The sequence below is a fragment of the Stegodyphus dumicola genome, chromosome 4 (assembly GCF_044657685.1).
Source record: "Stegodyphus dumicola isolate Sdum_Otavi_A_Nest chromosome 4, ASM4465768v1".
NCBI lineage: Eukaryota > Metazoa > Arthropoda > Arachnida > Araneae > Eresidae > Stegodyphus > Stegodyphus dumicola.
Window position 1 is genome coordinate 175,679,184 of NC_140771.1, and position 15,231 is coordinate 175,694,414.

Genomic DNA, 15,231 nt, shown 5'->3' on the forward strand with positions numbered 1-15,231 from the left:
AGCATTTTCTCAAATTGAAGTTTCTCTAAAATAACAAATAAATTAAATTTGATGTTTACACCTAAATTCAACATTAACTTTTGTAGATTGCAAATTAATGTCAAATCTGGACCCTGAGGTTCAATCCACGCAGCAATTACAAACAGTTTTCATAAAAAAATAATTATTCAGAAAAAAAAATTCTTTTAAACTGCAACTTAAAAGAAAAGGTTTTTATTTTAGTATTAAAATCTTTATTTCCTAAAATTATATTACAATTTTTTAACACGTATTAATTTTTTGTATTTAGACAGTCTTTCTACAGGTTTCTTTACTATTTCAGGGGGTTCATAGGCATCTTCAGCAGGAATTTTAGCCTTCAGCTTATTTGACATTTCTTCTATCTTTCTAACTTCTTCCAAAATTTTATTTTCATTTTCAAAGAAGAACAACAATTTTTCTTTCCAATATAAATATTCTTTCTTCTCTTCAATAATCTTTAACCTCCTTTCTTTATCCAGGTCTTTCTTTTGTTCATCAAGACGCTGCTTACGTAAATTTCTCCATTCATCGAATAACCTTTTCTGCATTTGAATGTCTTCATTCTCTAAACTTTTGATTTCTTCAATTTTTAAATTAAGTGCTGTCATAAGATCACTTGTTAAAATTTTGCCTTCTTGCTTCAGTGTCTGGAAGGTTGACTACAGTCAAAAAAAAAACAAAAAAAAAAAAAGTTCAATCAAATCTAAAAATTTTATTTTTAAGGAAGAACAGTTATTTATTTTATTTTATAAATATATTTATATGATTTAAACAATAGACTTAATCCACAATTAATTCTCCATTTTAATTTGGTTAGAGTTTATTGTTACAGTATTGCTGCATGAAGTAGACAGCATATCAGTGCCTCTGAGGGTCACTACATTTGTAAATAAGGCACTTACGTGTTGAAACTGATGCCAAGCAGCATGATTTAGTGCCAATTATGAAAAAGCATATAATGTAAAAAGCATATTCATAACATGAATGCCCTCTGATTTGATGTAATCTCAATTGTAACCTTGATAAGCCATATTTTATTTCTATGAAGGATGTTTCCTACTATTTTTAAGTATTAAATTAACTGCTACTGTATTTTTCCTTGTATTTTGAGAAAATAATTAAAATTTGGCTCTTGCCTTCTACAGAACAGCAAACAGTGGATTATTTTTTTTAAATTATGAGATTCTACCATCAAAAAAGGGTGTATTAATGGACATGATTATAGTTATCTAAACATGGTCAGAAGAACAGTAATAAGTTCTTCAAAACTTCAAGAAGTTAGTATTTATAGCGTTCTAAACACATCTTCCTTCAAAATCACAGAATTTAACTAAATAGCAGAAATCGATGAAAGACTTCTGATGAAGTGGGTCAAATACTGATAGCTTATTAAATAAGAGTTGCTGATTGCTTCAGGATTCCACTAGAACAATTGGTGCAGTTATGGTGGGCCCTCTGCCAACTTTAAAGGTCTGATAGTAGTAAACTTTAATAATCAATAGGAAAACTTATAAGTACCTTGAATAATAAATGTTTTTAATCATGGATGAGGTATGTAGATGAATAATGACAGAGTGATAGTGCATAAAGATGTTATCAATCATTCTGGTCAATTTAACACTTTTTACTTTGACAAACATAATCTTAATTTAAAATATACAGTGTAAAAATTATTTTCCTCAAAATAATCTTACTTGCAACTAATATCTTGCAGTAGTTTTATGAAAAATACTATCCCTATTATTACAAAATGAAGAATTTGTGAGTATGTAACAAAATAGCAGTTGTCCTATGGCTAGATGAAAGCATGTAGAACAACCAAATTTTGAACACATGCAGTCTTACATCTGATCACAAATGTGTATATCAAAGCCTGTATTTTGAATTTGTTTTTTGTTTGAAAATGTACGGTAAAATATTGATCAACACATGCATAATGAGAGCAAAATAATATCTGGTTGTAACAATAGTTACCTGCCAAAACATGTTCTTAAGTTAGGAAACAAAAAATAAATTTAAGTAGTGCCTTTAGTGCAGACAGTAATCACAATACAAATCACAAATCTATTATTTTCTGCCAATGTTAATGTTTTGGCAGTTTATCAAAACCTTTGGCCCACAAACTTGGTGGCCATGAACCCAAAAATGGATCAACCTCATTTTGGACATCCTGTGCAGAATGGAACATAGCACCAGCAAGATATAGCTGCAAGTGTGACAAAAAGATAGAAGTCCAAAGGAACAATGTCAGGGATATATAGCGGATGCGGCAAAATTCCCCTTCGAGTTCATACAGATTCGAGCCAGACAATGCAGACACATATGGTCTTATATTATCTTGATGGAACATTACCTTTTTGCCCTGGAACTCACTTCAATATTTTTCCTTGATAGCAGTGTCAACACAGACTAGCATCTCGCTGTACAACTTACTGTTGAGGATTTTACCTTTTTCCAAATACTCTTTGTGGATAATACCATGACAATCCCACCGGATACAAACCATGATCTTTTTGTTAGTCAAATTGTGCTTTGCTACCCTGCTGATAGGCTCACCGGACACAGACCAACCCCCTTTTTGGCCTTTCCGCCTAAGTTGTTGAAGTTAATCCACTTTTTATCACAAGTGACGATCTGCTCCAGAATTTTGTCCTTGTGTTGATATTCCAGCAGATTAGTGCAGCCCCGAACACATCTGTCCTTATCTGCTTGAGTGGGCTCATGCGACACCCAGCAATCGAACTTGTACATCAAGTTTACGTAATGCATGCTGTGACTAATGGACATGGCACTAATGTCTAACTCTTTAGCAAGCTCTCTCAAGTGATTCCATACTGATCGTCTTCTACAAGTTCTCACAGACAGGTGAAAGTGCTATGCTTCTTAAATGTCCTTATTTTTTAACTTTGAAAATACCAAACTTTCACAGTGTCATATGATACAATGGGTGACCGGAAAAATGCCCACGGGAAAAATTCTCACAGAATAATGCTCAAAGGTAACTTGGCACAGCATAAATACAAAATTACATATTGAACATACATATCACATACTCTGTTGCTGACATATTGAACTAGCTTATATAGACTTTTATGACTACTATCTTCCAGTGTCAGAAGAGTAATTTCCAGTACAGTAGTAAATTATTGTTTTCAGTTTCCGCTGGGCAAAAATCTTTACTCATTTTTAAAGAGCTGCTCGTATAAAACACTTTTAATAAAATGAGATGAAAATATGTTTTATGATACAGATAAAACACCGCTGCACGAGGTAAATGCCTTAGAAATATGCTCATATGAAATATGTTTACATGAACAAATGCTCACATTAACCTTTTCAGGGGCAATAAATAAAAGCATGAAAACTGTAGTAAAATTTTGCATGTAATGTAATATTTTATACCACTGCCCCTGTATGACATTTTTTTTTTTTTTTTTGTAACTGCTAATAATTAATTTTTGTATCTTTACTCTATTTTTGGATACTTTTGATGTGTATCTATAGAAATTGATGTTTGAAGGTAGTTATTCAAGTTTTGAGCCAAAAAAATTGTAAAATTTCTGCAGAAATTTCAAATTTTAGAAATAAAATTAACATTTTTAGGCACTTTGATGATGCCTCTCAATTGCACATTATGAAGCAGCCTTCGAAAAATCTCCTAAAACCACAAATTGCTGCGAAGGCTCTCATAATGCACTAAATTCATTATTTAATTGTAGCCCCCCCCCCCCAGTATGTGGTTTTTATACGACGGACTGAAAAAAGATTTAGCCTCTCAACGTTTGTTATTAGCTAATGTAAATACAGGATGTACTGAAGTAAAAAGAAAACATGAAAAACTTACATTTGGTAATCATGAATCATGTAAGAAACTATGATGAAATCGATGATAAAATTAAATATTTTAAGTAATTTAAATAAAATAATCATTCTAAATTCTCATTCATTATTCATTATTCTTCTAAATGTTTATATTACACAATATGTAACTTATTTATTACTTTTTTAACAATTAAAATCATAATACTTTTTTACTGTATAATTCTGTGTCATGTTTACTTCCTTTCTCCTCGTCTTTGAATTCAAAACCGCCCATGTGTTAATCTTATGTAGCAACTGAATCTACACATAAGTTACAAAGTTTTTGAAATATATACCACAGTTGTTTTGGTATTCAAATAATTTTTCTTTAGAAAATTCATGTAAGTGTATGATGTTCAAATCGATTAGTTATTGATTCATTAATGTATGGATATTTCTATGTGAATTATTTATCAGTGGGCTTATTTCCATATAAGCATACTTCTGTGTGAGCTTTTTTCCATGTGAGTATATTTCTAAGTGAGCATTTTTCCATGTGAGCTTTTTTCTATGTGGGCATATTTTTGTGTGGGCTTTTTTTTTGTGAGCATTTATACCTGTGAGCAGGGTTGTCCAAATGGCGACCCGCCAAATTTTTTTTACGGCCCGCAAGTACATTTTACTATGAATAAATTTATGTTACTAAATTATTATTACTAATATTACAATTATTTTACTATGTGAAAATTTAAATCTAATTTTAATTTAAAGCAGGTACTATTTAGTTTGCGTAACTTCACTTAACCTGGCTGAGTACAGCAGCAATCTGTTTAACGTCTGATGATGGTTGGCTCAACGTTGGCGCGACATATTATATTTGTGGTTGATTGTTGTTTATCTATGGTTAGCGCATGTGATGAGCACACTACCCTGCACTATTTGGTTGATTTATGCAATCGTGCTAGTGCAGTCTTGTCTAGAATTTGTTGAGGGGTGACTGCATTATAATATTATTATCTTAATTTCATACAAATTAAAATAATTATTGAATATGAGTGCTACTAATAAAAGAAATATAGACCTCAAAAATCGAGAATTTCAAGATCGCTAGGAGATATATTATTTATTTATTCTGAACAAGAATGGTAAACGACAGTGTTTGGAATGTTTACAAATCATAGCTGTGCGTAAAGAATATTAACTTGAAGCACCATTATCTTTCCATGCATGAAAAAAGTATCCTTCGTACACGCTAGACATGAAAATACCACTAGTGAAAGAAATGAAAAAGCAGCTGAAATGAAAAAGCAGCAGAAACGATTTATTTTAATCAAGAACCAAAATTTTAAGAAGCATCTATAGCTGCATCGTTTGAAGTTTGTTTAGAAATAGTAAAGGCAAAGAAGCCATTTTTGGATGGAGAATTCATTAAAAAATGTGCCATAAAAATGGCCCAAGCATTTAATGACAATAAAATGGTAAGAAAATTTCAAACTCGCAAAGAGTGCAAGATGACGTGTAAATGAGATTAGCATGCATGTCACTAATAAATTAGAAAACTTAATCAATAGTTGCTGCTATTTTTCGGTAGCATTGGATGAAAGCACAGACATTTCCGATACAAGTCGAATGCTTGTCGTTATAAGAACTGTAAATGCAAAAATTACAATCATTACACGGAACGACAAAGGTGAAGATATTTACAAACAATTAAAATGTTCAGTAGAGTAGTATGGTGGATTTTGAAAAGTGCTCTGCTATTGTAACCGACGGTGCTAGAGCTATGACGGGCAAAAATATTGGGCTCGCGGGACTTTTCCCAAAAGAAGGAATAACATGTTGTATGTTACACTGTATTATCCATCAGGAGGCATTATGTGGTTTATCCCTACAACTAAAAGACGTAATGGACAAGGTTTGCAAAATTACTAATTTGATTCACGGCAGAAATCGTTCTCTTACATACCGAAAATTTAAAACATTTTTGGATGAATTGGAAACTGAGTATGGAGATCTGCTTTTACATAGTAACGTTCATTGGTTAAGTGCTGGAAAGTGCTTGAAGAGATTCTTTACACTTCGAAAAGAAGTTCATCTTTTTTTCACAGAAATTGTCGTCGATGAAAATTCGACAGCAAATTTGTTTGATAAAAATTTTATTTATTCACTTGCTTTCCTAATGAACATTACAAATTATTTAAATATTTTGAATAAATCCTTGCAAGGACAAGATCAAAATGTGTGTTGCCTTTAAAAATATGTTACTGGATTTAGAAACAAATTAAAATTGTTAAGGTTTAATTTGGAGCAAAATAATTTATTTTATTTTGAATCTTGCAAAAGGATCTATGAAATATGAAGAAATGTAATATAGAAGTGAACTTAAAAATATTTCTACCCAAACTGGATATGCTAATTACAGATTTCAATGACAGATTTTCTCAATTTGATTATCTTAAATCGTCTATTGATTTATTTTGTGATCCAATAATTATTGATATCAACTCCATTGATCTTAAATATCAAATACAATTATGCGACCTGCAGGCTGACCCATTTTTTACATCTCGTGGAGTAGCTGGAATAGAAATATTCAAATTTTTAGATAAATAGAAATATCCAAAATTGAGAGATTTTGTACTTCAAATTGTATCTATGTTTGGAAGTACATATATCTGCGAGCGTGCATACTCCGATATGAAATATATAAAGTCAAAATATAGAAACAGTTTGAAAGAGTCCACTTTTGAAGATATAATTAGACTTGCCACAACAAATATTGATGAGGACGTAAAAGATATTGTTGTTAAACAATTACGGGCACAATGTTCTCATTAATATATTACGAATATTTTTAAGTTTTCTTTTTAGTATACATAAAATATTTTTTAATTAATATAAACTGACTTTTCATCTATCAATCTTCTTGGTCCCCGAAATGTTTGAAGAAAATATGGCCTACGGTCTATGATAAGTTGGACAGCGCTGCCTGTGAGCATTATTTCTGTGGGCTTTTTTCCGAGAACCGATACAATGTTAGTACCTAAAGCTGTACACATGATTTGGTGACATTCTGTAGCTGACTTTTTGCAACAGAACTGGAAAAAAATTATGGTTTTAATCTGGTAGCATGATAGTTCCATTTCAGACACCTTATACTTAGCAATAACAATATTTTTTTTACAAATTTCACAACACAGTATTCTAAAGCAAGTCTCTTTCTTTCAAATGCCAAAAATCATTTGACAAAATATGATTAAATACACCAACGCGACCTGTTTGCGCAGACGATATTTGTTGAGAGAGGAAATTTTCATTAAATCTCAATATTTAAATTTCAAGCTTAAGGTTACTTCTGATTTTTAGATCCCCCCTTTTATCAAATAAAACAATATTCTTACTTCAAACTGATTAGACAATTTTTCTTTAGTTTCTTTTGTTTGTTCTTCATCAGCAGGAATGGAATCAATTTCTGCCTTAACTTTCTCAATCTATAAATAAATGCAAATACAATAAATTTCCAAAAATTCTCACACTTTGGAAGCAAAAGTTATGCAGATTAAACAATTTTACTGATATGGGTTACAATACTTTTCAGTTTGTTTACATTTCTCTTGTTCTAATTTTTATATTAAATTTGGCATGTTTGCACATAAATTTCCCAAAACATATTCTATTTTAATAAATACTTAAAAAAAGACTTATTTATACAATACAAAATAATTATATTTTTAAATGTATTCATGTAAAAAGAAAATAAAAGGTGAGCAAAATTTTTTGAAGAAATAAAATCTGCAAATACGCAAAAAAGTATTTTATTGGGGAAAGGGAGGAAACACACACACACACACATATATATAGTATTTCAGAAATGTTTTACCACAAAAAATATCCCAAATCATTTCTGCACAAAATGCTGCTAAAATATTAAATAATTATAGACAAAAAGGCATGAAAGAAATTAAATATAAAACAAGTACAATCCTTCAATCTCCCAATAAAAGCATTAAAAGGCTCTTATCAACTCACTGTATTTAAATTAGAAGAAGCAGCAAAATCTATAGAAATACATAAAAAAGAAAAGGTTGAGGAACACAATCAATATCTGATTCAACATTATCAAGAGGATGTCAATCACATCCCAATTCAGTCAACTGCCTAGGAAAACCACTGTGTTTCTATTCACCCAAAATTCATTTGATGAACCACTTTAAATTATTTAATAATTATACTTCATCCAAAAATTTCAAATGCCTCCTCTACTCGGTCATTTTGCTTTCACTAATACACAAAAATAAATTTAAATGAAATAAAACTCAATTTATCTAATAAGACAAAAAGTACAATGTACAACTGCTATCATTAAAATTAAATAATTTACTAAAAAAAGGGAATTTAAGTAATATTTAAACAATAAACCCAAAACCAAAATGTATGAACTGTTTTGGAGAACAATAGAAACTGATTTAAAATGGGTGGAAATGATGCCTACATTTGCCTGTTTGATGATATTGGTGATAAAAAATGGCAATGGGAAATTTTAAACTTCTAAAAAGATGAATTTTTAGTAAGATTTTTTTTTTTCTTAAATTAAAACTAAAAAGCATTAAAGAAATGCAATAAAGAAAAGGAACGACAGGGAAAATGTTAGGAAAAAATAAAAATTTTTCACACCATGGACTTATCATGATGACTTAGAGTAATTAATAAAAGTATAGTCAAGAAAATCTGTACAGTAAATACATATTTACAAGTTAGACTATACATCCTTTTAATCCATCCATTTCATTCTTATATTTCTTATATTCCACTTCATTACTACAGTTCATTTCTTTCATGTCCTTGTTGTTTACTTTATAAATTTATTGCTTTTCTGTCTATAATTAATTGTATATATATATGTAAGATAAAAATAAATGTGTATCAGCTTTATAATTTAATTTAGTAATAGCCTGTTAATTCCTCATTTTTAATTTGGATATTTCCTCTCTCCATTCTAAAAGTAGTAATAACTTTTCTGGGCTGCATCATTTCTAGATAAACCCATCTTGCATGGATTACATAATGCTGATGATATAGCTGATTCAGAACCTAAACTCAAACTTTCGAGAATTGAAACTTTTCTAATCTAAACCAAAACCTTCTCTTGGTGAGCTTCTATATTGGATAATTGTGAACTTTAGCTTCAGCTATCTTACTGTCTAAATGCTACTTTGCTCCCTTTACTTTGTCATGCTGCTATCTATGTTGTTACCTAAAATGTGATATTCTGCATAAAACTGCGAGGTGCATATTGCACCCACAATTATGTGTGATGAAAAATATGTTTTAGATTAGTTCGTATCCCAAAATAAAAATTATTTTCAATTCAGCCACGTTTGTCCACAAGTCTCTTCTTTTAGTGTCATCTTTCTAACTATGCAGTAAAGTCTCCCTAGGATATAATGCAAAGAACTACAGTCAATCAGTTGCAGCTTTCCTCCATATCATCTTATTACATATATAGATAATTATATACATAGATAGAGAAACAGAGATATATATTTCAGCTCTTACACAAAAGAAACAAATAAATATATTACTTGTCAAATCCCTAGCAGTAAGGTTTATCTTGTATTTAAACTCCATGATAATTCTGTCACTACATTTCATGTGGGTGCAGCTGGAATATTAACACTACCAGTGTCAAAGAAACAGACTAGAATTTAAATTTTTGAATTTTCTTAGTCCATTTTTCTTTATGATGCTTTCCATTTTTTTATGATGGAAAAAGCTCTACAAGTTCTGTTTTGATAATCTATCTCTTATAACCACTCCCCGTACTATAAACTATGGTGGACTTACTCTATTAGTACATGGCAAAATCTTTACTTCAGTTTGAGAAATTTCTGGCCAGATTGAAGAATTTAAAGTCAAAATTTTTGAAAAGTTAACAGATTTGATGATATTGGATCAAATTTTTTAAAAAAATTCCTTCCATGTTATAGAGAACATTTTTTGGATCACTAGAGAGTGGAGACTGACCTTCTTCAGTTAGCTAATAAATTGTATTTATATTAAGAAGCCAAAACATGAAAAGTAGAAACATCAGTAAGGAAGCTACAAAACCTTCTCAACATAATGGTCTGAAAAATTATAAAAATAACCCTAAAAAATTCAGCAACAAGGAATTCTGGCATGATAGAAGATGAACCAACTGTTAGTTGCAATGGTTGTGGAATCAGGTGTTGTTAGGGTGAAATATCCAACCTGCTCTCCTTTTTTAAGCAAAGAATCAGCCAACTTTAGAGTTATAAACTGTTATGCACAATATCTATGGAGACAATTCACCTGATTCTTTTAAGGGTAAAAATCAACAGATTTACTGGTCTGTGCTGACACTGGCGCTAGTCACAGTATAGCGGGAGAAACATTAAAGGAATTCTTGAAAGAAAATGGAATAGTAAGAAAACTACTATGAAGGTCACTCTCGCTGATGATATCCAAAGGGACAAAGAAGTCCACATGATCCAGGTAGACATTCAAATTGCAGGAAGGTCATTCTGCACAACTTTATTTGCACTCTCCACAGCAAAGGGCAACAGAACACTTTTAGGAGCAAATTTTCTTAGTAGCGCTGGTTTTAGACCTACCAAATCACTGGTGGTTTTACCACGATAATCCAAAACAGAAGTTTACGTTTATTGATGATGATTTTAAATCAAAGAAACCCTGTCGAATTTAGAGTACCCTATTGAATATGCCAGCCAAGTATAATCTCCAGCTGAGCAAAACTATTTGATGACTGAAAAAGTAGCCCTCACTGTTGTGCAGGTCCTTAAGAAATTCAGTGATTACGTCAAGGCATCCGAAGTAACTGCGGCATCTGATCATTAACTTTTGAAATGGCTTTTGAATCTCAAGTCTCCAATCAGACGATTTGCTAGACGGGCACTTGAAATTCAGTCTTTTAACCTGAAAGTACATCTCTGGAAAAGCAAACGTCATCGCTGACATGCTGTCCCATCCAATATCTGAACATGAAGTTTCAACTTGTGAGATTTCAAATATATCTGTAGTCGACATGGGGGATGGCATGTTGGATGGGGTCATAAATGAGTCCTTTAATGTGTAACAATAATTCATTACAAGGGTCAAGTTACATACAGACATAACATATAATTTTAAAATTTCACAAAGCAGGGGGTCTGATACAATCTAAGAGGTTCATAACCTGGCCTTTACTGAAGTCTTTCTCTGGCTACTCACCGCCTGGCACCCTACTCTTATTGCTAGAGTGAATCCACAAAGTTTATAGCATCCAGAGTAGTTACATTCTTACTTGAATCTCATATAAAAAGCTTGCTCACTGCAAGGAATGTAAATTAACCAGACATGAGGTATATTTAAATCTTTAAGACATTACAACTTAATAAATTCCTTACACATACTAACCATATAAACTGAAAATTAATATTGTAGACAGTGAAATATGCACCCAAAAAAAGAAGGATTTATTTGAAATAAAAAATTTGCAAAGGTTCATGATCATTATTGATCATCAGGAGATTTACCATAAGAGCTCTGATGTGTGTGCAGGAAATGCTAAATAATGTTGATAAGATAAATTTACTTTTCTAATCAAAAAGGTTTATAAATATAATTATTTTTATTAAAAAGGTTATTTTAACATTGACATAAGAAAACTTGTCAAATTTATCTCATTAAATTTTATGAAAGCTATTTTTTTTTTTTTCCATGTCCAAAAATAGGGACAGATTACAGACATTTGCAGATTAAGCTGTCACAGCCCATCGAAATTCTACTATATATACATATACACTGCAAAATTTCCTAAATAATTTTTAAATAAAGATAGAAATGTATAATTTGGAATGAGAAGGGAATGGAAATGAACAACTTATAAGTACCTCTAGGAAGTATAAGTGCATATCAAATTGTGTCATACAGATATATTTTTAGTTACTATTACTACTCACTAATTCAGCTAAGATACTCATGAAATCAATCTCCATGAATGTCCAATTTTCTCTGCAATCTGCAAAAACATGCACTGCAGAGAAAAACAAATCCCGAGCTTGAATCATACATATTACAGCTATATGAAAGTCATTGCTAAAATAGCCAATACATGCCTTAAAATTTTATTTCAAATTTTATATACTCCAAAATTTTTAAATCTCTCATTTTACTGAAATAAAATTTAAATATTTTTGCAATATTTTCTAGTAGTCTAAAACTTATTTACACAATTTTTTAAATTATTTTAAATGATTAACAATCACATTTTTCTTTATACAGGGTATAGTTAGTTATACAATTTTTTAATTATTTTAAATGAATAACAATTATATTTTTATTTATGCAGGGCATTAACATTCTACATAAAATGTACCTAAAAATATACTCACAATTTTTTAATTATTTTAAATGAATAACAATTATATTTTTATTTATGCAGGGCATTAACAATCTACATAAAACCTACATAAAAATATACTCACTCCTTCACTTAGTAAAGCAGGTGATTCTCTAGTGTTTTCTAATGCCTTCAATAAACTGGCAGCTTTATCCCATTTTTCATACATTGCTAGACCTAACAACTGATACGTTCGAGCCAGAGGATCATTCATTTCTCGACCAACTAAGTAGAAAGTTTTTCCAATCAAATGCTTTGGATTAGTTATATCAAAATGGTCATCAAACCAAGGCTCCCTAATAAATGGGACACGCACTAAAGTCTGAAAGAAAAAAAATAACAATGATTAAAAAATTACAGTTATGAGAAAATACGGTCAGTTTAATATGAAGCAGCATAGTACTGATATGAAAATGTATTTAAAATTAAATTCTCTATATACTGCAATACATGAACGCAAAGTAACAATTTACATAAAATAAATGCATTAACAGTTGTGAATCAATTCTCTGACGATAAATATTTAATAGACTAATGTAATGTTACATAAAAAGTAGTCTAATGCATTAATAGCTATAAGAAATGGTCAGAAGTGAGAAGTAGGAGGTTATGGATTACTTAAACAGGAGTTATGAAGTATGAAGTCCTGACTTTAAGTAATATATGTCAGTTAAAATAAAGATATATATGAAAATTGCTCAACTGTACAATTTATAATATGAAACGCCTTGACTGAATCACACTGTGATAGAAAAAAAATTACTATTCAACTATTAATAACGTAAAAAACGTAAATACTCAAATAGTATTTGATACATTTTCTACATCAACTGTAACAAACTTAGTCTCCCAAAATGATATAAGTACTTTCTGATTATCTGCAGACCCTCTAGAAAAGTCACCAGCAATTGGCAGATAATTTTTGGCCAAGCTAAGACATGAAAGACTACAGCACATTTTAAAAAAATGGCTTAAATGGCAAAATTAAAACTACAAGCTATGTAAATAATAAAACACTTTTTTTTTTTTTTTTTTTTTTTTTTTTTGGGCAGAGAACAGTTTTTCCTTATGCGCACAGCCATTTGTTTTAAGTTAAAAAACATCACAGAATTGCACAAACTTGGCATCATGCAAAACTTGTCACTTTCACTGTGTACACTATCATTCTTATGTACACAGCAATCTGTTTTTGTTTTAAAAAAAAAATCAAAGAATTGCAAAAATCCAGCACACAAATTTCAATCCATAAAAGCTGACATTTTATGAAGCACAGCTTCATGGAATGTGAAATTTTTAATTCTACATAGTTGAGCAAAACGCCATATTTCTTAAGAATGGCAATGCTTTCTTTTTCATTAGCAGCAAACTTTACAGTCCCTTACAATTCCTTAGAATTAAAAAGAAATTTACTTGAATGCCACAAATCCTAATCAGAAAAAAGACCATGAAAAGTGAAGGGGAAAATCAGCTTTTGTCTGCTACATGCATACCATACCTCGATTGCCATATAAATAAATTTTTGTGACATAGTGCATTGCCTCATAAATACATTTCAGGAAAATGCAAATAATCAGAAAGAATCTTAAAATGTCTAAATTTAGAATACTTTCAGATCTTTCAAAGGAATATACAAAGATTAAGATGAACATAAAAAGTTGCTTTTGATGCAGCCCCTCTTCTGAATGTCTGAGGAAGACATTATGAACTCTGCATAGTGTTCCATACAGTACTCACTATAAGTTAACTAAGAGTATCATGGGCTTACAGAATGTTCACTGAATCAGTATCCACACAGCTGCAAATGATGAAAATTACCCTGATGGTGTAAAACATTCCAATGAGAATTAGATATGTATGCCATTCCAGTCCAGAAAGTTTTCAGTTCTATCAGAGATCCTTCTGATCCATAAAATATGGTTATAAAGGAAAGAGCAAATCCAAACTTCATCTTTACAACAAAATTTGTAATTTTTGTTCCCACTCAACTGATATTCAATATTTGGGAAATACTGTATGGCTGAGATCAGGTATGGCCAAATATGGCTGACATTTTTGAGTGATTCTTTTTATAGGTATGCCTGAACAAAACCTATTCAATCATGATTACATTGCATGTATGATAATAAATATGAAAAAAAGAGTAGACAGTATCATTGAAAAATAACAGAATGAAAACTTTCAGCATAGCCACTCAGTCTATGTTAATTATAGCAGCCATTCCATTAATATGATGCATGTAAAAAGTGCCTAATTGATGAGAGTACATTTAACCTTTTCGTGACGGCGCACCTTTGTGTTTAAGACGCTCGTGCGAGACGGAAGAGAATTGAAGGCAGTCACCGTACAGGACGGAGGTTTTGCATCGCTAAGCCTAATTTTATAACAAAAATCAGAAAAACAAAAGTTTTGCTTCTAACATCGTAAATTTTGGTATCATTTTAGATTATTACTTGAGCTCTTATATATGTTAAAATTAGCCCTTAAAACATTTTTTTTTCTTTATTTTACATGAAAATATACTTAAAAAATTGCTTATCTTCTGAAATAATTTTTGGAAGCGCTATTCAAATTATTCAAAAGTTTTAATTGATAAAATCCATCAATAAAGTTTAAAATTAATAAAAAGAACACAATAAAGACTATTTACAGTAAGAAGTAACAAAATTTAAAATGAAAACGAGTGTGGTAAATCTCGAAGCACAGAGAAGTATCACTTTGTAACTCTTAGAAAAAGTATCACTTTTTAACTCTTTAGAAAATGAATCAGTATTCCCATTTGCATTAGTAAATGGTTCACTAACCATACGAGGGTATTCTTCCCCTGATAAATAGTGCCTTCTCACCATAATAGACTGGAGGTGAGGATTTCCTAAATAAAAAAAGAAAGAAGGGAAATATATCTGAAGGCAATGCAAAACGTAAAAAAACTCCGCACAGTAACCCTAAAAGACCGTACATAGTAGAGAAAAAATAGAATAAAAAAGGAATTG

At 30.7% G+C, this 15,231-nt stretch overlaps 1 protein-coding gene across 1 annotated transcript in view; it reads right to left on the reverse strand.

Annotated features, from left to right (window-relative positions):
- Nucleotides 1-210: 210 nt before the first annotated feature.
- LOC118191930 (uncharacterized) overlaps nucleotides 211-15,231 on the reverse strand; it is a 41,602-nt gene continuing 26,581 nt past the window's right edge. Inside the window, exons 7-9 of the mRNA XM_035362797.2 lie at nucleotides 12,327-12,563; nucleotides 7,224-7,313; nucleotides 211-680 (exon numbers count right to left, since the gene is read on the reverse strand). Coding sequence (XP_035218688.1) covers nucleotides 252-680; nucleotides 7,224-7,313; nucleotides 12,327-12,563 — 756 coding nt within the window. The 3' untranslated portion in view covers nucleotides 211-251. The remainder of the gene's footprint in view (nucleotides 681-7,223; nucleotides 7,314-12,326; nucleotides 12,564-15,231) is intronic.